The sequence below is a fragment of the Lontra canadensis genome, unplaced genomic scaffold (genome assembly GCF_010015895.1).
Source record: "Lontra canadensis isolate GAN:19392208 unplaced genomic scaffold, GSC_riverotter_1.0 scaffold18, whole genome shotgun sequence".
NCBI classification, from domain to species: domain Eukaryota; kingdom Metazoa; phylum Chordata; class Mammalia; order Carnivora; family Mustelidae; genus Lontra; species Lontra canadensis.
The window spans coordinates 8,048,286-8,074,080 of NW_022631012.1; the positions used below are offsets into that span (position 1 = coordinate 8,048,286).

Below are 25,795 nucleotides of genomic sequence, written 5' to 3' on the forward strand. Positions count from 1 at the left end.
GAGGGAATCCACGAGCCGGCTCACCAGTGAACGCAGAGTCCAATGTGGGGCTCGATCCCATGACCCCAAAATCATGACCGGAGCTGAAATGAAGAGTTGCACAACCATCTGAGCCACCCAGGAGCCCCAGAACTATTTGTATCTTAACAATTGACAGAATTTGGGGCACATGGGTGGCTCAGTCGTTAAGTGTCTGCCTTGGGCTCAGGTCATCATCCCAGGATCCTGGGATCAAGCCCCACATATGTGCCCTGTTCAGCGGGAAGCCTGCTTCTCCCTCTCCCACTCTCCCTGCTTGTATTCCCTCTCTTGCTGTCTCTCTGTGTCAAATAAATAAATAAAATCTTTTTTAAAAATTGACAGAATTTAAGAGTAAAACCCTTGGACACTGGAGCCTTTATAATATTTAGATAATTTTTTCTCTTTCTTCAAAAGTGATCGTCTGTTAATGCTTTCTTCAGTTAACTTTGATAATTTAATCTTCTTGAGAAAATTACTTACTTCCAGAAGATTTTCAAATTAGTTAAAGTATTTTAAACTTACTATTTTATTTTTCAAATCTTCACATTTCTACTCTAATTCAACTCAAATATGCTCAACTTTTATGCCAAAAGAATAAAATCACATTTGTATCAGAAGGATCAAATCAGTTATCTATTAGGAAAACCTATATTCTCAAAATACATAACTTCTGGTCCGTCTTTGGCCTATTTCACATAATCAATTGCATAGTTTTTCATGAAGAGTAGGATGTATAAGGTTAATCTGATGCTGGCAAGCATGAAGTTCATTGTAAAAAAGTGCTTCACTTTTTGAAGTGAATTAATGGCCATGGTGGTCCACACTATTAAAATATAATTTGTATTGTTGTCTGGGCATGTTTTAGAAGACTCAATATTAACAGCCTTAAGAAGACATAAAACCGACCCTCATCTACATGTAACTGAGCAACATGAACTTTCTCTTACCTGTTGCTCTCCCAAGTGGTCAGTTCTCACTCCCACAGTACAAGTCCCCTTTGCAGCCAGTCACCTGGATTGTCCACTTTAGCGGACCAAGCTCAGCTTTGAGGGGACTGTGGCTAAGTCTACCTCCTACAGGTAAGCTGCACTGGGCTCTGATGTCTTTACATTACAGCAGCGTCCATAGATTCGAAGTCTCTGCCCCCAAACGTGCCCATATAACTTGCGGATAAAGATTCCTTCTCCCCATAGGGGTCTTATGGCAACTCGCTATCACACAATGTGATGCTATTCAAAAGTGGGGGAGCGGGGGAGGAAATCCGGTACGTCCACAAATAAGGAAACTGTCAGGAAATTTGGAAGAGAAGACGTAAGGGAAAGAACAAACAAACAAAAAAATTCCAATGAAATTTTTCCATCACAGGAATTAGAGATGACACGTGGGTTGTGTGTGTGTGTGTGTGTGTGTGTGTGTGAGGAATTAGAGATGACATCTCGGGGTGTGTGTGTGTGTGAGAGAGAGAGAGAGACAGGAATTGCCGATGACCTGTGGTTGTGTGTGTGTGTGTTGTAAGGTCTGCAAACACTTTATCACGTTTTCAGTCTTGTTATTTGCCCGGCCCTCTGCGACCGCACCGGTAGGCGTTCCCTCCAATCAGTGCAATCAGTATAGTCTGACCCTAAGGAAGGTCTTCAAAATCGTTTCTGTAATGCTTTTCAGTCACCCAAGAAAAACTAAAGTCCCCACGCCGCAGTCGTGCAGGGGGGAAGCCGAGGCGAGGCTGGGTCCCGCGGCCACCCGCGCACTTCCTCCTCCCCACTGCGCCGCCTGCGGCCGCTGCGCGCGTAAACCCTCCGCGGCCCGAGACGAGCCTCTGCAGGCCGCGCCGCGGACCTCGCACGCCCCCTCCTGGGCGCCCGGCAGAGCGGCCGGCTTGCACCTGCGGAGTCGCCCTGAAAAGCTCCTCTACTCCTGCTTTGAATAAGGGGAAGAGCCATTTTCACAATGCAGCCCCCCTCACCGCTTTTTTAAACCAACGTTTCTTCTTTGCAAAGGAGGAAATTTAACAGAAGTTCTGTGTTTGGATTTCTCTCCTTTACTTCACTCTCGTTTCATTCTATCTCACGTCCTTCATGTTTATTCATGCAGTACATTTCTTCCTTTGATTAAAAAAAAAAAATTTAGGGGCGCCTGGGTGGCTCCGTTGGTTCAGCATCAGCCTTGGGCTCAGTTCATGATCCCAGAGTCCTGGGATGGAGCCCTGCATTGGGCTCTTTGCTCAGGGACCAGTCGGCTTCTCCCTCACCGTCTGCCTCTCCCTCAGCTTTTGCTCTCTCTCTGTCAAATAAATAAATAAAATCTAGAAAGAAAGAAAGAAGGAAGAATATTTTTATTTATACAGAAAGAACGAAAGAAAGAAAAAGAAAAATTTTTATTTTACAAATAGGACCTTATAAAAAGTTAAGACATTTCAGATAATGACAAAGTTATTTTCAGCGCTAATTCCCAACCCAGGGCGGGTTCCTACTTCCCCAGAGGTAATCTGTTTGGGGTAGATCTTTGCATTTGTTTGTGGTGTATTTATGCGTTTTCAAATATCCATGCGTGGGCATGTGTCGTGTGCCTGCCCAGTGTGGGCAAACATCTGGTATCTATTAATCTTAAAAGCTGAGAATGCTGCCCACACATATCTGCTCAAGGAAGCAGGTACAGCTTGGTTCACTGCAGCATTGCCTGTACTTTGAAAAATTGGAAACAGCCTCATGTGTGTCAATTGAGACTGACAACCTAAAGCATAGGACCTATTGCTATCCTGAAATGCTTCTCATCTGCAGAATGACCCATGCCACAGGATAACATATCATAACATTGATATTAATAATATAAAGTTCACTGATTCAAAGACTATGTGAAGCATTGGAAGCTGTTTGAGCATTTGAATGAAGAGACAAATGGGCCACAGAGTACACCCCAACCAGATCGTGTGACTTTATGTCTGTAGTTCAGCTCCTTCTTCCTGCCCTTCCCTCTTCCTTTCTCAGGCTGTTCCCGTAGACCAGTGTTCCCAAGGTAGCCAGGCCCTCTTCAGATCATTTGCAGGAACCAGATGAGGCCACTGAGTGTAGCCACAGCTCTTATAAATGTAGAGTAATGAAATCCAATCTCCCATCCAGACACGTGGGAGCCAAGGGCCAGTTCATGGTGTCCCAGACTGGATCAGGGACTAGGACGGATCAGGTCAGGACTTGCACTTGGGTGCCATTCAGGGAGCAGAATGTGGTATGAAGAGAGACAAGGTTTGGTGGGAAAACCCCAAATGAAAGCTGCTGAGCTGATCACTATTAACACAAAGAGCCTTGGTGATTTCAAAGAGATAAGCTATGACTCTCAGTACACATCCATGCGGAGAGCAACGGAAAGTTGAGAAAGTTTAAATAGAAGGTGGCGGATAGAAGGGAAAGATTTTTTTTCTTTTTTTTTAAAGATTTTATTTATTTATTTGAGACAGAGTGCTCACAAACAGGAGGCGGGGCAGAGGGAGAGGGAGAAGCAGACCCCACTGAGCGGGGAGCCTCATGTGGGGCTCGATCCTGGGATCCTGGGATCAGGAACTGAGTCAAAGGCAGACACTTAACTGACTGAGCCACCTGGGTGCCCTGAAAGGAAAGATTTCTTGAGCCAAGGAGGAGAAAGTGATCCAGCTGCTTTTTGTAGATGCTTTTGGGGAAGGAGGTTTTCTGGGCAGGAACCTAACTCAGGCAAAGGACTATTATAATGGATTTTTAAAATCTAAAGATCTTGTTTATGTTGAAATCCTTTAAAGAAAAGCATCATGTAAAAATGAGATCATGAAACTTCCCTGTGAGCATATGAACATCTGCATCATATCTGAATCGAAACCCAAATACGACTCACTTTTTAATATATGTAATTAATATGTATTATATATTTAATTTATATATATAATTATCATATTCCTATGGTGAATTTTTAGGAATGTGGCTTAAATTCAAACCAAAAGCCAAAGATTTATTTTCTGTATTTCTTGCTTTAGACTGTGGTCAGCCTCAGGAATGAACTGAGAAGAATTCATGAATCCATTAATGCACTCCACAGTGAAAGAAGGTAGGACCCATGTGGGAATGCACAAACACTGACAGCAGAGACAAACCAAAAGCATTTCATTTTTGCCTTTATGGCAAAAAATTCTACAAAGATATCACCATGCCTTTTTTTTAATTTAGAAAAAATTCCTTAAAAAGAGAAATAGCCCAATAGGAAGGTAAAAGAGGGCTTTGGCTCTATCTGAGTAGTTAAGGATAACATACATAATCTGGTTAATTATACTAAGGATGGGGAATGGAGAACAGCATAGGAAAAAGAGAGAAACTGTTATCACTGGTGGTCATAAGAAGCACAACACTGCCTAAAAAACCAGCCAGAGATGACTTATAAGAATGTATCTTTGTCATCTGCTATCAAATCCCTGGGCTGACTCCTTTCTGGAAAAATCCATCATAAAGATATATTTGAAACTCCAATTATGATCAAGGATTTTAGAGTCAGACTCCCATTTCACCTGATTGTGGCTGTCTGGAAGTTTGAGGGCTCTCCTTCAGAGACGCTCCCTTTGGGTGGAAACCCAAACTAGATTCCAAGACTTCTTTAAGATCTTGGAAATTGGTAATTAGGAATTTCAAAGGCTGTAACATTGAGAAATCTTTTGCATTTCCCACCGGTGAGATAATTTCTACAAATTCCACAAATATGCCCACCACAATGATTAAAGGTAAAACTGTACTTTACTCAGCCAATTTTGATTGTAAGGGACTATTTTAGGCCTGGGCTGGGGGATATCTGACAACAAGCAAAAAAGAAGAAAGAAGTTTCCAGAATAAAGAAGCAATAAGCAATTATTAAGCAATAGAGTAATTAATAAATAACTAAAATAATAAGTAAAATATGTCCTATGTCATATAATGTGACTGTCCAGAGGTTTGAAGACTGGAGGTGAAGTCCAAAATCTCAGATCATATCATGATCTGTAACAATTAGACCTGGAGACAAATAAAGTAAGGAGGAGACGGGAGGTGTGGGAGGCGAGGTTCGGGGTCCTGGTTTGCAGTTTCCAGGAAGGCAATTAGGGATGGTCTCATGGAAAATACAATTGTGAGAGATGACTTGAAGGACGTGAGAAGTAAGGAGAGCAAGAACCTGGAGAAGGAGGGTTCCGAGCAGAGGGGCCAAAGAGAAGACTCTCAGGGGAGGTCAGGCTTGGTGTGTTAGAGTAGCCAAGAGCTGTGTGTGGCTGCAAGACAGTGCGGGAGCAAGAGGAGGCAGAGAGCAGGTGAAAAAAGACAGGGGGTGGGTCTTGGCCAATTGTTGGGACTGCCTCCCAACAGTCCGCCTCCGAAGGACTTTGGCGTATTCTAAACTAGGGGGACCATCGGAGAGTTTTGAGCAGAGGAGTAACATGATCTGCTTTATGTTTTATTTTATTTTATTTTATTTATCATTATTTGGTTTATGGTTGTGTGTTTATTTTAATGCTTTAAAAGAATTGCTCTGACTGCTTGGTTCATTCTTAAAACAATAAATAACTAGACTTAGGAAGAGGAGCCAAAACAGATCCACAATTCATGAACTGCCTGCCTCATTGTTCCTTCCCTATCCTGGTCAGGTGTTAGGTGTTTGGCCAGGACATGTATACTTTTGTTCTAAACAGAGTGATTTGAGACCAAAGGATAACAAATGAATATTCAAATTTAAGTAGCTAGTCAAGGTATGCTGCCAAAATTACTCCCTAACAGGCAGGGTGAGTTTTCTAAAACACCTCCAATGCCGACGAAGTTCTTGGTGGAGTCATGTACATAGGAGGCACGAAGGTCTGCGGTGCGTAGTGAATGGTTGAACAATATTAAACAGCATTGATCAATGTGAAATAATAGCGGAGGCATGGACTTCTCTAGCATCTTCTCCCACAGAGAAGACTCACAGCCCATGTCGCTAGGGAGCTAGTTAGTTTGCTGACCTCTTTCCCTTTCAAATCACTAAAAGTTGTCCTTTTTGCAGATTCCTTAAAAAACAGTTAAAACGATACAAAGGCAAGTTGCAAGCCATCTATGCTTCGCAGGAAGAAAAAAGTTGCAGATTTGAAACCAAGATTCACAGGCTTACAGCCAACCAGGGTAGCCTGTGGACCCAGCTACAGCAGATGGGGCAGGATCTCCAGGTAGGAAGTGTTTAACGTCCGGAAGCCGGACCTCAAATCCACTGGCCGTGGGAGGACTTCAGCCTGAAGCTTCTCACCTCATTTTGATCAGCCTCTTCTCTTTTCCTCTTCTCTCCATACCCTCACTTCCTCCCACATTCACCCTCAGACTCTATCCTTCTCCTTCAGACCCACTAGGAGAACTGGTGGTAGTATACTGGTACCGGTTAAGAAACTGTAGATCTAGAGCAAAGCAGTCCTTTACAGCGCTGATGCCTAGCCTCTTGGTCTATGCAACCTTTTTACATTCTTAAAACATTTTGAGGATCCCAAAGAGCCTTTTTGGGTCATATCTCTTGTTCTTTACCTTGATCAAAATTAAAAGTGAGAAGTGGCTTAAAAGTTTATTAATTTAAAAATGAAATAAGCCCATTATATATGGAACAGTTTTAAACAGTAACTACATATTTTTTTTAAATTTTTGAAGAGTGGCATTGCTTTATATTTTTTTAAAAATTTCTTTAATATTTGACTTAACGAAAGACAGATTTTCATAACTGCTTCATTCAATCTGTTGCAAGATGTTATAGTTGAAGTATATGAAGAAATCTGGCCTCAGAGATTTGCCATTGAAAAAGAGAATAATATTTTATTTTATTTTTTAAAGATTTTATCTATTTATTTCACAGAGACCACTAGTAGGCAGAGAGTGGGGGGAAGCAGGCTCCCTGCTGAGCAGAGAGCCCAGTGTGGGGCTCGATCCCAGGTCCCTGAGATCATGATCTGAGTCAAAGGCAGAGGCTTAACCCACTGAGCCACCCAGGCACCCCAAAAAAGAGAATAATATTTTAATAGTCTGTTCACATCATTGAAGATCTTTTTCTTTGGTAGTACACCAACACATAATAAGTGCTCGTTTCTTAAAGGATAGTTGCAGCATTATATCTGAAACTGTATCCACTTCACACACTGTTTCATTAAAATACAAGGTTTTGTTGTGCTCTTTGAATGGATTTTCTACCTATGCATGATTTTGTAGTGTGATACACTGGTAATGTGGAAGTTCACTGAGCTATGCCAAGCTTCCTAATGCTCATTATACATATCCACCCCCACCCTGACAAAGAAATCATATTCATTAATATCACCATTATCCTCACTGGGAAAGTCTTTAGGAATTGGAAATCTGTTAGGCACATGGTAATGAATGTGTTTTCTGAAATTTTGATTTTTGCTTAAAAACTCAACTCTTAAAATTGGCAATATATGTTTTTAATTATTTCTTTACTATGCCAATCTCACTTCACTCATTTTTGAGAAAATATTTACCAAATATCCAAATCTGAATTAGAGTCCGCAAGTCATTCTTTCACACCAAAGGCAACTTCTGTGTTTCAATAATATTAGAGGTATTTTACACGGTTCCCATTTCATCATACACAATATTAAAAAGACAAATTGTAATTAAGAAAATCGAGAGTTTTAGGTCATCAAGGATATTCTTGGGGCACCTGAGTGGCTCAGTTGGTTAGGTGTCTGCCTTTGGGTTAGGTCTTGATCCCAGGGTCCTGGGGTTGAACCCCATGTTGGGCTCCCTGCCTTGCAGTCAGTCTACTTCTCTCTCTCCCTCTGCCCCTCCTCCTCTTTTTGTGCTCTGTCTCTAGCTTTATCTCTCTTTCAAATAAGTAAATAAAATCTTTAAAAAAAAGGGGGGGGATATTCTTAAGTGGAACTGTTCGTTGTTGTTATTTGGTTGTTTTTTAGCTGTGAGAGCATGACGGTGATGAGTACCATGACCACTAGCACTGTTTGATGTTGCCTTCATTTGTACTAAGACACCAAGAGTGCTTTAACTCCTTTAGCCTTACTTACTTTTGACTTTTCACTATCTGGGCAAATGTCAACATAGTGACCATCTAAGTATCATTGTGAAAATAATTTTGACTTCACAGACCTCTGAAAGGGTTTTAGGGATTTCCAGGAGTCTGTGGACCACACTTTGGGAATTGTGCCCTAGATTTTAAACCTGTGCCTTATTATGACTGCCCCCCACAACATAGCTTCCCAGGTGGATCCTTATGAACATGTTTTATTGTAATACATTTTAGCTACCAATTCAATAGATGCTGATGTTCTTAGAAATTGCTTATGATATTTTTAGAACCTGAACATTTAGGACCTAGATTTTTTTCCCCAAATGCTTCGTGATTACTCCCTGTGATATTTTTAGAATCTGAGCTGTTGTATCTTTTGTGGATAGTTTTAGATGGACATTGAACTGACAGCATAAAATAAAATCAATAATAATTGATTTGGAAAGGAGAAAGAAAAATCTTGCATTAAATATCCTAGTATGAGATTAAAACTAAACGCATTTATGAAAACGGTAAGATAAATGTCGGTTTCTTCATCAAGTTTTCTTTATTCAGGCAGTGTTACAGTCACTCCCTCCTTCCTTGTCTTCCTGTCAAAGTATGATTTCCAAGGGTGACCATGGAAAGGCTGAAAGGCTTTGCAGGGGAGGAGATTCTTCCCAGGTCAAGAAAGCCACAGAGGATTGTTCAGAATGGCAACCTCTTGCCTCCCCAACCACAACTGACACCAAAGTCACTAAAAGTCACCAAAGTCAAGCAAATGCAGAGCAAGCTCTACCAAATTCAGAATCACCAGAGGCCATTTCGCAGCTGAAGTCAACACAAAGCACCAGGGCACAAAGCCAAGCACAAAAGATCTCAAAGGAAATCTTTAGCTCCCCAACCGCTTCTCAGGAGGGACTGCCGCGGGACAACCCCCAGATTGTTCCCACTGAAATGAACAGTCCTACTCTGGCACTGGCAAAAAGGAAAGAGACAGTTAACATCCAGGAAGGAAAGGATGAGCTCAAGGAAAAGGAACTACAAGAACTGTTGTCAAAACTTACAGATGCCTTCACTCTAGAAATGCCATCAGGTAAGGTTTTCACAATCACCGGAGATAGTGATGGCCAGGGATTCAAGCTTCCTTTTAAACACTTAATTTTTGTTACAGCAGGGAGGTGCAGAGAGAGAGAGAGAGGGAGAGAGAGGATCCTCAAGCAGATTTCCCTGGTGAGCAAGGAGCCCTACATGGGGCTCGATCCCACGACCCTGAGATCATGACCTGAGCTGAAATCAAGTGTTTGGTGATTAGCCAACCGAGCCACCCAGTTGCCCCTAAATACTTGATTTTATAGCATCATCCCAACAGTGCAATTTATCAAGTGAGTAACAGAGTTGGGAACCTTTTGGACATCAGTAGCATCGGTGAACTTGATGTCTAGTATTGCCCAGTTCACAGTGTTTTTGTGAGCATTAATGTTGATAGACCATAAGAGGCTTTAACACAGCACCTGACACAGTCCAAGCATTCAATAATAATAAATAACTACAAATATTTTAGAAATCAGCAGCTTTCAGAAGCTGAACTGGAGAAACAAAAACAAACCAAAAAAATGAGATGAAGATGTCAAAGACTTAAAGACTTTTCTAGAAAAAGAGTCAAGTTTTATGTGAAATTTAATTTCCATAGCATTTACATTACAAAATATTAAATTATAAAATATAAAATAAGTAACAAATATTAGATGATTTTATTATGCAGTTAATATTATCAATAGTACTACAACAAATATAACTGGGCAGCCTGATGTTACCACTTACAAGTGGGGGTAATAAAGACCCTCTTCCTAGAGGATCATTGATTAGGTTTCTGTCATGTAAGTGGTACCATCATTAGCATCACCATCTACTTCATAAGATATAGCTCATTGCTAAATTCTGAAGGCTCTTTTAAAAAATGTTTTTTTAACTATAGTTATTTCTTGTGCTTTGGACTGTCTTATTTATACTGTTTTGTTACCTTAATATATCTATGCACATATATCCATGTCTTTTTTGAAAGCCTCAGATCTTTTATATTTGAGGAATCATCTAGAGATTTGTGATAAAATGAAGGATAACATTCTCATGTGTTTCTGAATGGGAGGAGGCCTTCTCAGAATATTTCTGAATTGGTGGATGAGTTTGCTAGAGCTACCATAACGAAGTACCTACCACAGGCTGGGTAGCTTAAACATCCCAGATTAATTTTCTCACAGTCCTGGAAGCTAGAAGGCTGAGATCAAGGTGTCCCTCTGTGGGGGCCCCCTATCCAAATTTGCTCTTTTTATGAAGACACCACTCATATTGGATTAGGACCCACTCCACGTAACTTTATTTTAATTTAATTATCTCTTTAAAGAATCTACTCCAAATATATTCCCATTCTGAGGTATGGGGGTTGAGGACTTCCACATATGAATTTAGGCAGGGAGACACACAATCCATCCCATAGCAGTTGGAGAGCTATAGAATCAGGACATTATAATGTCAGTTGTGTATTAAAGTTGGCAGAGCCCAGTCAATGAAATCATTATTTGGTGATTCTAAAAATATGTGCTGTGAAGAGTTGGAGTTACAGTCCTTGTATTAGAGAAGACAAGATCACAAAAATGTCAGACACTTGCTCAGACTGCCCGAGACCAAGACAGGATGGGAACTCCTTGTGCCTAATTCTGAGGCCGACAAAAGTTTCCTCCCACTGTGTTTCTATCTTTACTTCTTTGGGGTCATGATGAGCACTCAAAGCAAAGTCAACATCTACTTGAACTTCTTAGGAAAATTTCACATAAAAATTTGACTTTTATTATATAAAAGTCTTTTAGTCCTTAACATCTTCATTTTTATTTTTCATTAGGTTTCTCCAGCTGAGCTTATAAAAGCTGCTGATTCCTCACAGCCTTCACAAATCCAGTGGACTGTGTTGCACATTCCAGAATGCTAATAAGCTACGTTGACTACACACGTTGGGAAGACATTGTCCCAACACTTACGCAGTTTTATATCTGAAACTGAAAGATTCATGCATATTTTAAGTTACTTTATCAAAGTCTATTTATTTAAAAAAATCTAAATACCTATATATACACACATGATTATATTATTAAAAGGGAAATCAGGAAAGGATAAAGCTTATTTCTACATTTAGATGATGCAATAATGTATAAAGATGCAATTAGCATTGTCCAGTCTTGCAGAAAATGAAAAAAAGTCTTAAAAAATTACCTCTTCTTCCACTTCAAATTTAAATAAAACCAATGAGATATTTCTGTTAAAAGTATGCATTATTATACAAAAGTGCTTACAATGTTAGCAAGAAGGTGCACATTTTCCCTTTTTGTTATTATAGTTATGTATATTTGTGATGATTCAGCAAATGCTAATTGATAAGATTGAAACTGACAGTCCTATTTCTCTTATATCAGCCTTGTTTCCATAATGCTCTTTTTAAAAGATTTTATTTACTTATTTGAGAGAGAAAGCTAGCGAGCAGCAAAGGGAAAGAGAAAGAGAGCATGACTGGGGGGAAGGAGAGGGAGAAGCAGAATCCCCTGCTGGGCAGGAAGCTTGACGCCAGGCTCTATCCCAGGACCCTGGGATCATGACCTGAGCTAAAGCAGATGCTTAATGACTGAGCCACCCAGGTGCCCCCCTTAATGCTTTTAAGCATCTATGTTAATCTCCATAGCTACTTGCATTTAATAAATATTGTCACCCCTCACTCAAATATTTCTAAGTAAGTTTATATCTTTGTTCGTTCTGGTTTTGAATATGATCCTCTTTGCAAATTCTACTCAGCCATTGGCAATATGGATTATAAAAGTACACTCCATAATTTATGCACATTCTGTGCACGCTTACCAAAACTACACCAAACCTAATCAGAACCAGAAGTGTCATAACCACACTGATGAAGAGGAGGAAAGGCAAACAAACTAAAATAGGGTATTGGTTACCTTTGTTTTATCTCTCTGTCACAGATGCGTTTGATGACAGCAGGAAGCTTTTGGTCATTTTACTGCTTCAGTTCTTTTTTTTTTTTTTTTAACTTGAGGATTATTTGGAAAATTAGAAAGTTGCACTGTTTGTAACATGCCAAGGTTTACTCAGATAGTGTCAACGTCTCCAGCCGGTGCTGTTTGATCATCCTAGTGGTTCCGCAGGAGTCCTTGGCTTCACCCAGAATGGAAATCAAATGCGACCCACCAGGAGGCAAAAGCAAAATTTATTGAAGATATATATATATATATATATATAGAGAGAGAGAGAGAGATGAACAGAGTGTCCACGAGACTCAGAAGGGAAAAGAGGGAGTCTTGTCTTTGCTTGGGGTCTGGGCTTCTTCTTGGCAATTGTGGTGTGGTGCGTGTGTCTTCTCAGGCTGGCAGGAACCAGGCAAAACAAGGACAGGGTCCAGGTGTCCATCATAAGCACTTATTCCTCGAGTCAGGAGGTCTCGGCATGGAGATGTCTAGCGTCGATGATCTGGAATAGGCACGTGATGGCTCTGCCCGGTCATGCCCTCCCATCTGTTGTGTTGGAAGACCCCCAAAATATCATACCTCTTTGTCCCTTCCAAGGAGGACAGACAATAAGGGGTGTATAGGTTGGAGATGCATGTTGTAGCAAGAATAGAAGTAGAAAAAGAAGCAAAGGGGGAAAAAACCCAGCTTTTTCCTTCACAGGTCCCTTCGGTTTCCCTGCCTCCCTGTAGCTGACTGTCCTTTCAGACTGGAGTTTTGCTAAGGATTCAATACATTTTAGAAATTAAGATGAACCTTACATTACTTAAAAGCTTAATAAGACTAAAACAGCAAGCGTGATGGTCAGTTTGCAGGGAGTTGTAGACCTTTACTGCATAGAGTCATTCAGTACCAAGACAGGGTAACAGGATGTCACAAGACTATGAGAGTCTAATAGAAAGTATGTAGAAGAGGTTCCCCAAGCCTCTTTAAATTCCAAATATTGGGTTGAAAATCAGTAGCAAACATTTTGCTTACACTTGCAGTAAAGGAATTCAATTTGAAAGAGTCTAACACTATTTGCTTCTGTGGTGAAAAAAAAAAAAAGACATAACACTCTGGGTTTATTTTCTCATTAAATGATTTTCATTCCATTTGTGAGTGAAATTTCCTGTGTCATCTCTGAAACCCTTTTCCAAGCTTCTCTCCCATCCCTCTTTGTCATCTGTCTGCCACTGTATGTTTTAAGGATGAGAAGGGAAGGCCAGGGAATGGATGTGGGAGGGTTATTCCTGTCCCTTTCTTCCTCACGTGAGACTATCATCAGCACTATTATTATAAGTAACCAGAAAATAGGCTTTAACTTTAGCAAATTCTAAGAACATAAAGGCAGTGCAAGCTCAGGAGAGAGAAGTGTGGCACTCTATCTTTAGCTCACTCATTTAAGAAGGTAGTCTTCTCAAATAATTGCCTGGAGATCCCAGGTCAGGGGTATACTGAAATCGTATTGAATCTTTCTCTGTCTCTCTCATTCTCTCTCTCAAATATATGTATGTGTGTATGTATGTATGAAAAAGTAGAAGCAATTACTCTTGATGGGAGAAGATACAGACCTCCAGTAACTAAGCTCCATGAAGGTAGAAAAAAAAGTCTAATGAATTCATCATTCATTCACTCATTTATTCATTCAACAAATATTCCTCCAACATTACTCTGTGCTGGATGCTGGGCATTCATTTTGAAAGGTGTACATTACGTTGTTAAGATACTCTAGCATTAAAAAAAGTACTCTGGCATTATGTGGAGAATGGTTTGTATAAGGGCAAGGGGGTGAGCACAGAGTCTGGGTAAAACCTGTTGAAATCTCGGCAGGAAGTGGTAGTTTGCCCTGGGCGGATGGGGATACATTTATTGTAATGGGGAGAGCTGAGATGGGGGACTGCACATCAATAGTTCTGTTTGGATCACATTAAGTGTCAGTTTCCTGAGAGACATCGAAATGGGGGATATCAGAGTGTCCATCAACATGTACAATATGGAGCTCACAGAAGTCTTAGTACAGAGTAGATATTCAACATATATGGGTTTGCTTAATTAGTTATTGTTGTAAGGAAGACACAGGCTCAGCATTTCTGTTTCCCAGCACAGTAATTCTAGACTAGACTAGATCTAGACTAGACTAGATCTAGACTAGATCACGTAATACGTTTTAATCTCTATATCTATCATTCTGGTAACCTCCTCTCACATCACTGATTGATTCAGAGACCAGATAGATTTTTTAATACATTGAAGTGAATTATTCTCCCATTTGTATTTCCTTTGGACTGTCGATTTCACAGATATTTCTAACATCTCATTAGGCTACCACCTGTGCTATACATTAATTCAGTCCCGATATGCATGGAATCCCAGGTATATGCCACGCATCATGCTAGGTGCTAAGTGAACGTATATCTGGCTTTTTTTTTTTTTAACATTTCAAGGGACTGAAGCTTAAAAAGAAAATGACCAAATAGTAAAAAAAAGTCCCATGAATGAAATGGATTGTTGCTCTTCTATTTCTTTATTGTTGTATTTTAAGTTTTCAGGGACTAAGAAGCAGAATGTCCTAAAATAAGTTTGTCTCTGGACAAGGTTTTGTATTCAGTCAATAAAATATTATTAATTCAAGATTCTTATAATTCTGGAACAATGTTAGAAAATAGATTTAAAAAGTCATGAATCCTCTCCTCTTATGTTCAACAGAAAACCGCATAGAGGAAGCCATTATATAAATCATGTAACAAAATTATGTAACTATTAAGTCTTTCTAAGTTCATTCCCTGCAATTTTATTTTTTATTAATTACACCAATAATATTATACTACATGTTCATCATAGTATTAAAATGTCTGAGTTTACAGGGTTTTTAAAAAATGGATTGTTTCATTGTGTCCTTCCCTCCTTGTCACCAGTTTCTCAAAGATAATACCTGTTAACAGTTTAGTGAGTTTTCCCTCCAACATTTTTCTCTGTACTTTTTATGCCTTTCCTTTCTCAAAATAACTTAGATTGTTCTTTTGGCTTTTTTTTTCACTTAACAATATACCTTAGACATTGAGCAATTTCATTTTTATCACATGGTACAAATGTACCGTAAATTATTTATTGGTCTGTAATTAAGTTGCTTCCAATTTTTATGACCATAAAAATGGTTTGGTGATTATCTTTATATACCTATATATTTGTATGTATATGTGAATACATTTGTAGGATCAGTTCATAGAAAGGTAACTCTTAGGTTAAAAATTATGCATATCAATCTTTTGGTTGATAACTGCCACACTGTAAATCTTTCTACAACACAATCCCTATTATAACAGATCATAGGGGACCACTCCAACCATTCATCAGTAACTATACAGCAGAGGTTCTCAGAGCATGGTTCCTAGATCAAGGGCATCAGAATCACCTGGGACCATATCAGAAATGCAAATTTTTGGGCCCCCTCCCTGATACCCTATATTAGCTAGGGACTGCCAGAAGAATGGAACCAATAGGATAGAGATAGGAAGATACAGAAAGAGACTTATTTTATGGAATTGGCCCATGTGATTATGGAGGCTGACAAGCCCCAAGATCTACCGTCAGCAAACTAGAAAACTAAAAGAACCAGTGGGTGGGGTTCCCGTGCGAAAGCTGGCAGGCTAGAGACGTAGAAAGAGCTGCTGTTTTGATTGGAAGCTGAAGGCAGAGGAAAACTGATGTGGGAGCCACAAGGCAGTCAAGCAGAAGGTATTCTCTTACTCAGCTTTTCTGCTTAATTCAGGCCTTCGACTGATTGGATGAAGCCCAACCACATCAGGGAGGGCAATTAGCTGTAGTCAGCCTACAGATTCAAATATTCATCTTGTCTAGAAACACCCCCATAGCACACCCAGAATAACGTTTGACCAAACCTCTGGGCTTTAGTAGCCAGTCAGGGTGAGGCATAAAATTAACCATCATATGTACTGAATCAGAGCTCTTAGAGTAGGAGCCAGAAATCTGTCTTTACACCCTCCAGGTAATTCTGATAGACGCCAGAGTTTGAAGACCACTGCTCGAGAGTGGCTTTCTGGCTACTCAGATTTGTGCTCAGAGTCATGGAAAAATGCCCTTTAAGAACCCACAACCAAGTGCAATTAGGAATGGATCATGGCAAATAATGGCCGTCTTATTTGTCAGCTGGTAGAGAGAGGGCCTTGTCATCAGGACCTGGGGAGAGATGGCTTCTATATCTTCTCTGTGTCAGAGCTTTAGTAAGATCAGCTTGAAAACCTACAGGTGCTTTCTCTGAAGGACTCTCCCATTTGTTGATTTCAGGCCTACAGCCTTCAGTAAACATGGACCTGTACCGTGGAGCTGAGCGGCTGTCCAAGGCCTTCTGTGCCCTTGTTGATCAAATCACCTTGTCCAGCTTGAAGTGATTAGTAGGAGTCCAGGCTCCAAGGCCCCTTAAGATGGTGATGAAACATATTTTCCATAATCTGTACTAAAGAATTAAGTGTTTTGCCTCTCAAGAATTTGGTGTGAAGCATGAAGAGAATAAGTTTTATTTTTTTTAATCTCCCTACTCATGTGTCTTAGTTCCTCAGTTCAAAGTAAATCCTTGGGAGTGAGAGGTAGGAACGGGAGAGGGAAAGAAGAGGCGGAGTTGAATCTGGGTGTGCTGAGTTTCCAGCTGGGGGCTATTCTTAATTTAGATACCTTGGTAGTGATATCCAAGTGTGTGATTTACATGAATTCATGCTATTGTCTTCTTCAAATATCATTTAAATTATTGAATTGATGACCAAATTTTCTATCTGGATGCTCCTGATGGAGAACAGGCAGAGAACAAAACACACACACACACCATTGAGTGGATGCAAAACTGGTGAAATCTGAATAAACTCTGTGGGATTGTACCCATGTCAATTTCCTGGTTGCATTACTCTACTGTAATTATGCAAGGTGGCACTACCATGGGGGGAAACTGGATGAAGAGTATATAGGATGTCTCTGTATTATTTCTTATAACCGTAGAGGAATCAACAATGATCTCAAAATAAATTTATTTTGAAATCGTGAACATTTCTTGCTAAAATCCTGTATGTGGGGCGCCTGGGTGGCTCAGCGGGTTAAAGCCTTGCCTTCGGCTCAGGTCATGATCTCAGGGTCCTGGGATCAAGCCCTGAGTCTGGCTCTCTGCTCAGCGGGAAGCCTGCTCTCCACCCCACCCCGCCTGCCTCTCTGCCTACTTGTGATCTCTGCCTGTCAAATAAATAAATAAAATCTTTTTAAAAAATAATAAAATAATAAAATAAAATAAAATCCTATATGTGGTGAGTTTGGCTAACGTATCTGTCAGCCTCCCTTCTCTGCATGTATGACTGCAGTATAGATGCTTAATTCCATAATGTCCAAAGATATAGCTGATAATTGTTTTACTGTTAGAGCACTTAGCTTCTAAGCACCTTACAAGCACTAACTCATTTAATCCTCAAGACAAAACTAGCAAGTAGATATCGAATTTTATGAGGGAGCTATGACACAAGGAGGGTCAGTAAGTTTTCTAAAGTTTCTTGGCCAGTAGTTAATGATGTTGAGATTTGAACCTGGGTTCTGAGTCTGTACTCTGCTCTGTACTTTCTCTCAATAAATATTGCTCTGATTCTAGTCTTTTACATATTTTCTTCATGTGCAATCCATGCTGCATTTAGAGAGGACTTTTTTTTAAATTTATGTGGACTTTTATTTATATGATCTGTAATTTCTAGTACTGTTCCAGAAGAAAATAACGTCCAATTGAATAGGATTAGGACTAGGTTATCCCTGTTCAATCTCATAATATTTGCTTATCAGCCTATTACAAATTTTTTATTTTTATTTTATTCACTGTCCTTCTCACTTTATCCTAGCTTATTCCTTATGAGTTTTTTTATTAACATATAATGTATTCCTTAAGAGTTTAATAAGCAACCCCTAAACACTGATCAGCAAGCCACACCCCACAAGCCAAATCCTGCCCACTGCCTGTTTTGTCCACGCTATGAGCTAAGAGTGGTCATTGCATCTTTAAAAAATTGTTGAAAGAGTCAAAAGAAGAATATATTGGGACACCTGAAAACGATACAGATTCAGATTTCATTGTCCATAAACAAAGTTTTATTAGAACACAACCATGCTCGTTCATTTACATGGTATCTATGGTTACTTGTATTCTACAAAAGCAGAATTGATTATTAGTTGCAATAGAGACAGATAGCCTACGATCATGATATTTGCTATCTGATCCTTTACAGAAAAATTCAGCAGCCTCTGTTGAATAGTACCCAGGTGAGGGAAGAGCAAAGGGCAGGCTTTTCTGTGAGCAGGCATGGCATTTCTTCCATGATTTATAAGAGATCATAAGTTTACATGATGGTTTTTAGGAATGTGATAAAAGGTATCAGAGAAAGTAGCAGGAAAGTAGAACCATGAGCCCATGTAAAAATACAATGTGGCAGCTTTTAACGTGCTCATTCTCCCAACCAAGAAAAGCTGAGGCTGCTTCCCGTCCCCACTTGCTTCCCCAGACTCATTTCCCTGTTGTTAGAACTTGGTTAATTCTCAATTGCAGCTGTGTCTTCTGATAACCCTTTTTTTTCTTTTTTTGCTTTTTTAGCATCTTTATTGAAGTATAATTGACAAGTATATTGACATAAACTCCATATAATTACGATGCACAGTTGAAGTTTTGACATATTACACACTTATGAAACTGTCACCACAGTCAAGTCATGAACATACTCATCACTTCCAAAAATTTCTTTAAGCACTGATTGTTGAAAAGACTACCCTTTCTCCATGGAATTGCCTTTGCATCTTTATCTAAGGAATATCTAAATAAATATTTTCCGATTACATTTAGATGAGGTTTTTAGTTTAAGGAGTCCCCTCAACCTTCCATGAAAAAGCATTTACTGATGTTTCCTTTAGATCTGGAAAAAGCAAGTAAATTGCTAACGTATCTGAAATTCAAACTGATTGTCCAGTATTGGTTGTGAAAGAACAATTGCAAAGAGGAAGTAATTAGAGATAAAAAATCACATTGTGTCTGGATCTCAAATACATTTGCTCATTGGACTTCTGTACTGTGAACCTCATCAGGTCTGTTCATTTTTCAGGGAAAAATTTTTTATGGATTCTTTTATTATAATGCTGTTCATTTTACTTTTAGTTTGTTTTGTGATGCAAAGTATAACTAACCACTTACAGAGTTTTAATATCTAATCAAAATAGAAAATATGCTGGAGCACATGGGTGGCTCAGTGGGTTAAGTCTCTGCCTTCGGCTCAGGTCATATCTCAGGGTCCTGGGATCGAGCCCCTCATTGGGTTCTCTCCTCAGCAGGGATCCTGCTTCCCCCTCTCTCTCTGCCTGCCTCTCTGCCTACTTGTGATTTCTCTATCAAATAAATAAATAATTTTTTTTTAAAAATAGAAAATATGCTAATTATAAAATACTCATACTTACTGCTATTTTATTAGAGTTTAGATTATCAGTAATGGTAACATCAAATGTTGAAATAAAGATACTCCAATAATGTTACTTGGGGTCCAGAGCTTTTATTAATTTTGTTTCCATTAGAAGAATGCTTTATTTGCCATTTTTGTGCATTTTTTGTTTGTTCTTTGTTTTATATAGTATTCAAAAATATTATTTCAAACAAGAATTAGGTATTACAGTCAGTAACTGGTAATTAATAAATATAGTCCTTTGTATGCTTATACATAAGCCGTGGTTAATGGCTTGGAAGTCATGCAGTGTATTCAGTTAAATGTATGGCCCTCTGGTTCATTAATAGTATCCAGCATCCCAGAACAATTTGTCAGAGTGAATACAAACAATCTGACAAATAATCTGGTCCTCTTTGGAAGCTATTTTAACTCTCAGACAGTGGGATGATCTGACAGTAAAGCCACCATTTGAAGGAACATGCTAGCAGGCTAAAAGAATGAAACTGTAAGGAAGTACTCTGCGAGAATGTAGCTTATGATTTATCTCTGGACATTCCCACCATTTCAATTAAACAAATGATCAATAGTCAAGAAGAACATGTTTGTTTGTTTGTTTTTTAATTCCAAGATGTGAGATAGCTATGAGGTGAGATTTATTTTCTCTTTATTTCCAGGCCACTGGTGACTTTTCCAATGAACTTAGACCCACTCCTGTGCAACCGCATGCTTATCAAACCTTCAATCAACTCTTTCTTCTTTAGGAAAGGTGTTCTTAGTTGCTGAGAATATGCACCTGAAAGTAGAGAAAAGGAACTCATTATTAGAGCACCAAATTATTCTCAGGTTAATTAAATATCAATACCTTGTTTTTTTTTTAAAGATTTTATTTATTTATTTGACAGACAGAGATCACAAGTAGGCAGAGAGGCAGGCAGAGAGAGAGGAGGAAGCAGGCTCCCTGCTGAGCAGAGAGCCCGACGTGGGGCTCGATCCCAAGACCCTGGGATCATGACCTGAGCCGAAAGCAGAGGCTTTAACCCACTGAGCCACCCAGGTGCCCCTCAATACCTTGGTTTTAAAAGGAAGTTTGTTGGGGCACCTGGGTGGCTCGGTCAACTGAGCATCTGACTCATGGTTTTGACTCAGATCAAGATCTCATGGGTTTTGGGATTAAGCCCCATTACAGGCTCCATGCTCAGTGGGGAGTCTGATTGAAGATTCTCTCTCTCTCTCTGCCCCTCCCCCTGCATGCTCTCTCTCTCTCTTTCTTTCTCTCTCAAATAATAAATCTCTAAAAATAAAAGAAAGTTTGTTGTTTCTGTCACTATCTAAGTCTCTATAAATTTATTGCAAGAATGCATATGTAAATCTCTGTTTATGTGTCCTTTGTAATTTAAATAACAAAGTAAATTATAATAAATACAGTTCCTTGTTAATTAATGTATTAAGATTTTTTTCTGATTAAAAAAGTAAAAATAGTCATTGTATGATTTTTATATTAAAGTTCTTTGTATATGCACTTTATTCCATAATTTAGTTAACCATTACTTTAAATCATTTCTAAGTTTTCTGCTGTTATAAACAGTATTACAGTGAAATCCATGTACTGCATTGTTGGCCACATCTCTGAATGTTTCCTTAAGATCGATTTCTAGATGATTAATTTCTGAAGATGTTACTAGGAAATTTCTTGAAATAAGCAAAGTAAAAAATCAAGCATTTGTGAAACTAATTACATATATGTTCCTGAAGCATTGTTTTCTCTAATGCTTGGTGTTTAAAAAATAAACAACAAAATAACATTTGCCAGCTAGTTACACACCAACTGCAAACATCATCAAATTATATATCTAAATTTTAATTTTCTCATCATGAAGGAATGCAAAGATTCACAATTTTTCTAGAACATTAAACAGCCAGTCTCAGGCAGGCAGGTTTTTCTGTTTCTCACTGGCAGAGCGAGGTTTGTTGAAGGAAAACGCCATTATTTTTTGACACAAACAGGGATATACTTCAAAATCCCTTCATTTGCATTGAAGCCCTTATTAACCCATGAGTTAACCTTAACTCTGTTATTCTCCATTTGGGAGTTATCAGTCTACTCTTTTCCTCAATTTATAACTCTCTCTTTCACTTTCTCTTTCTCTCTGCCTTGACATAATGTGTCATAATATAGTGGTTAAGCTGGGTACACTCTCTTCACACCTTCTGGACATTTTAACATTCAGTTATTGACTCATATCTTTCTAGACTAAATAATGATGATCTTTTAGTCTTTCCCCAAGTGATGCTATCTCTAGCCCTCAGAATTTTTGGAATTCTCATTTCTGGATACCCTCTGTTCCTGACGAGCATTGTTATAAACAACTACAGTATCCAGGTCACCACCCAGTTCAGTAAGCTGTCTTTGGGGTAAAGCTCTTCCAGACTCTACCCAGAGTTAAATACATACCTTTCATTAATTCCTTCCTACAGAATCAGAGAATATTAAAATGGAGAATGTAAAAAGGGCCTTCTAATTCTTTCCTCACCCCTCTTTTTCAGATGAAGAAATGGAGGTCTAAGTAAGTTAATGAAGTTAATTGAGGTTACATAGATATATATGATTTCTTGTTTTCATATTTGTTGGCCCAATATTGACAAACATGATATATTAACATACAAAATTATATAGGAGTTTTATGTTTTTAACAAAACATGATTCATAACAACACACATTTCTCAAGTGTGCTTAAACTATTTAAATTTGAGGACATCAAAATAACAAAAAACTTTTTGCATATTATGTAGACATATTCATTCTTTCCTTCTGTTCCAGTGATTTGATTTCCCCAAGAACATCTTCACCCTCACCCCCATCCCAACCTGGTAGTATATTAATCCCCCAAGGACAATAGAAAAAATTAGTGGAGAATCTGTGCAGGTACATCCAGAGCCCAGATGAGCCACTAGAGATTTAATCAAACCTCTTGAGATGAAATCTCAATGTTCCAGCAACTATTTAACTTTTAGACATGGTGTTTCCTTGACCCAAGACCCTCTTTGACTGTGATTATACAATCGAAATGGAAAGTTTTGTTTCCTGATCTGCAAACAATTGTTTATGGCCAACATTAAAATAACTTCAATAAAGTGAAATATTCCTTCTTGCTACATAGCCACTCTGGCTAAAATTTGCAGACCAGCTGAGTCAACACCAACTCTGTAACAAGAGAAGAGAAGTGGCTCCTGGAGCTGAAGATAAATCTACTACCTTTAAAAAAAAAAAAAGATAGAAATGCTATGTTGCAATATGCTCAAAAAAATTGCGCATAGCTTCAGACGATTCTGATAGTGACACTGCAGGCAAGCCAACTGGAAGCTCTTTTAGAAAAAGACCTTGTGGGTGTGCCTGGGTGGCTCATGGCTCAGTGGGTTGAGCCTCTCTGCCTTCGGCTCGGGCCATGATCTCAGGGTCCTGGGATCAAGCCCTGCATTGGGCTCTCTGCTCAGCAGGGAATCTGCTTCCTCCTCTCTCTCTGCCTGACTCTTGCCTACTTGTGATCTCTGTCAAATAAATAAAACCTTAAAAAAAGAAAAAGACCTTGTGTATGTATATAATTATTTTCATGTTTGTCTCAACTCAAATATGATTTTCATTTATTCTATAAATATTTTAGTAATTTAAAGTGAGTGTGATATACCAAAAAACCCCAATAAATATTGGTGGTGACTTGAGTATGACAACTAAATATGTGAAGAATGGGAAAATGAATCCTAGACTACAAATGAAGAAAATATCCAATTCTATGGATGCTGATGTCTGAAGAGCCTCTGCTTAAAATGGTTTCTAAATATTGGTAACAAACATTGAAGGACACTTATTTTTGTGTTTCTTTAGTAGCTAAGCTGGTAAAAGAATATTTCCTCTAAAAATGGAAAATTGTTTTAAGTCACAATAACACTTGCCAAAATAATAAACTTATCTATAAATAACAGCAGTGGATTATCTGGTTTAATGGATCAGCAAAGCATGAGGATATTTAGCTAGTGAGGTTAAAACAAACTAGATATATAAAGGCTCTATAATATCTTTGGAAAGGATTGACCTAGAACTGTTACTGTTAAGTGCTATTCTAATAGAGAAATTACAGGGATATATAACAATTATAGGGATATATAACAATTCTCACAAGAAAATATACAAATATACAAACAATTCTCACAATAAAATATACAAAAATTAGCTATGCCTCAGTTTTGCACTAGTGCATAAGTAATTCTAAGTGTCACTACCACCCAAACAGCCTTTGCTGCAAGGACTGGAAGCTCATTGGTTGAAACAACATTAAAAAAGGGGAAAAAACTAATTTGAATAGGGCTAAGTTATCTATTTCTCAGCTTACTCACAGTGGCTCATTTGTTCTAATCCTAATTCCATAAAGGACATTTCTTTTATTGCCCCCAGAGAAGACTGTTTTTGAATATAATATTTGCACCAGTGAAGTTCCAAATTACTAAAAATTAATCACTCCACTTGCTGGAAGTTAATTACATATTTGAGATTTGTTCAAAAAGCAACAAGGCGTAAATCTGCAAGCCAGCCAATTTTTCTGCCCTTCATTTCACCAACTAAATATATCACAAGGGGCCCCTCCATTTACAGGGAGCCTTTTTTTTTTTTCTATTTAAAAAGGGTGAGAGCCTGTATGTTGTGAATATTCCCCAGACTTACATGCAAATCTTCCCAAATCCACAGCATGTAAAGACAGGTTATGATTGCTAATATTCAGGCTAATCACTTTATAGTTTTGTGTTGTACTTTGGGAATCATGCTTTTCCTTACTTGTGTTTTTACTTTTCCTTGCTGCTGTTCACATGAAGTATGAGAATGAGGAAAATATGTGGATATAAACAGCTACCATGAAATACAAAAGGAAGTGCTATCCTTCTATCATTTGTGTGCTCTTGCATGCTCTTGGGTTCACTCCTGAGAGCACAATTAATTCCCCTAAAGCAATTTCCCTCTTCCTCACAACTGAGCACATTCATACTTGATTGGCCCTTTTGAAAGACATGGGACCTAGAGGTGACCACCTTGATTTCTCCCCGCGTGCTGTGGGTGTGCTGCTGAAATCTTCTCTTCCTTCCCAGACAATTGCCTCCTTCCTAAGCCATGGTTCCTGGAGAGGACACAGTCCACATAGATGTCCCAGAAGAGTTGGGCCAGATCCCAAAACAGTGCCCCATGCTTCAAGTTCTCAGAAGACTTCAGGTAGATCATAAAATCCCAGAAACCAGAAACAGTGTTAGAAATTCGAGGCTTCCGCATTTCCAGGAGGAGCACTGAAGAAGATTCCCAGCACTGAGGGTCAGCTTGGTTAAGAGCCAGCAGGTCTGTCTGGCTATAGCAGAAGAAAGGAGACACACAGCACATTCCCACAATGAGCAAGGAGCAGGTAAGGGTCAAGGGGCGGTAGATCCCTCTTCTGTTCCCAGGATCGGCCATGGCACTGAAACTGCGTAGAATGGAAATAAATTACGAATCCTTGCTTGAGCTCCACTCAGTAATGAAAATAATTATGCCTTTAAAAACCTTGGTGCCAGCAAAGGAAATACACCATTGTCCCTAGGAATAGTCTTATCATACCTCCCCTAAGTCCCATTCTATCTAAAATGACACATTGCCAAGCCATGTACTATAAAACCAAAATATTTAGATAGGAAGTACTTATTCCTAAGACATGTTCCTTTATGAGATGAGTAAGTGAACTTGTTTTCCCTTGAACAGAGGAACATAATTTAAAAGAATATTAAGTAAAAATTTAAAATCTTGCTAAATGGTTTTAATTATTTTATATATAGTTTAGCCTACCTATTCTAATCCAGGACCCCCATTCAATTAAGAATTTTAATCTATTTTATCCATAGATGTTTTTCTATTTGAAGACTTTCAATTCTTAAAAAGCATAAGAATTGTAAAATGTTATAAATAAAAATGAACATAAGGTAGAGTGCTAAAAGTAGGGGAGCCAAGAGGTATATATTCAATCCATTAGAGTAGAATCAATTGACATTTTATCAACACCTAAAATGCTCCATGATTCTGATATAATTTTCATAAAGATAATGTTTTTATCATTTTTTTCTTCTTGCTATGAATCTCAAGAATTTTAGTGAAAACATTTGCATCTCATTCAACTTTTCTGGCTCTCAAAGCCTGCTGTAATAAAATTAAACTATATAGGGGCCCCTGGAAGGCTCAGTCGGTTGGTTGGG

The 25,795-nt window shown here is 38.7% G+C and overlaps 2 protein-coding genes across 2 annotated transcripts in view; one reads left to right on the forward strand and one right to left on the reverse strand.

The window, feature by feature from the left end:
- DYTN (dystrotelin) overlaps positions 1-16,483 on the forward strand; it is a 47,539-nt gene extending 31,056 nt beyond the window's left edge. The window contains exons 10-12 of the mRNA XM_032860280.1: positions 6,037-6,196; positions 8,605-9,124; positions 16,380-16,483. Coding sequence (XP_032716171.1) covers positions 6,037-6,196; positions 8,605-9,124; positions 16,380-16,483 — 784 coding nt within the window. The remainder of the gene's footprint in view (positions 1-6,036; positions 6,197-8,604; positions 9,125-16,379) is intronic.
- A 3,707-nt stretch (positions 16,484-20,190) lies between these two features.
- On the reverse strand, positions 20,191-25,025 carry FAM237A (family with sequence similarity 237 member A). Its single transcript, XM_032860281.1, has 2 exons — positions 24,614-25,025; positions 20,191-20,330 (listed from the first exon to the last, which is right to left on the reverse strand). Exons 1-2 carry the CDS (start codon positions 25,023-25,025, stop codon positions 20,191-20,193), a joined length of 552 nt encoding a protein of 183 aa, XP_032716172.1.
- Positions 25,026-25,795: the final 770 nt, after the last annotated feature.

What these genes read in the sequence shown, in the direction of transcription:
- FAM237A (XM_032860281.1), bottom strand. Translation starts at nt 25,025, where the DNA reads ATGGCCGATCCTGGGAACAGAAGAGGGATCTACCGCCCCTTGACCCTT. An exon ending in GCACGCGGGGAGAAATCAAG is followed by an intron (nt 20,331 to 24,613) that starts GTGGTCACCTCT and finishes CTCTACTTTCAG; the next exon opens with GTGCATATTCTCAGCAACTA.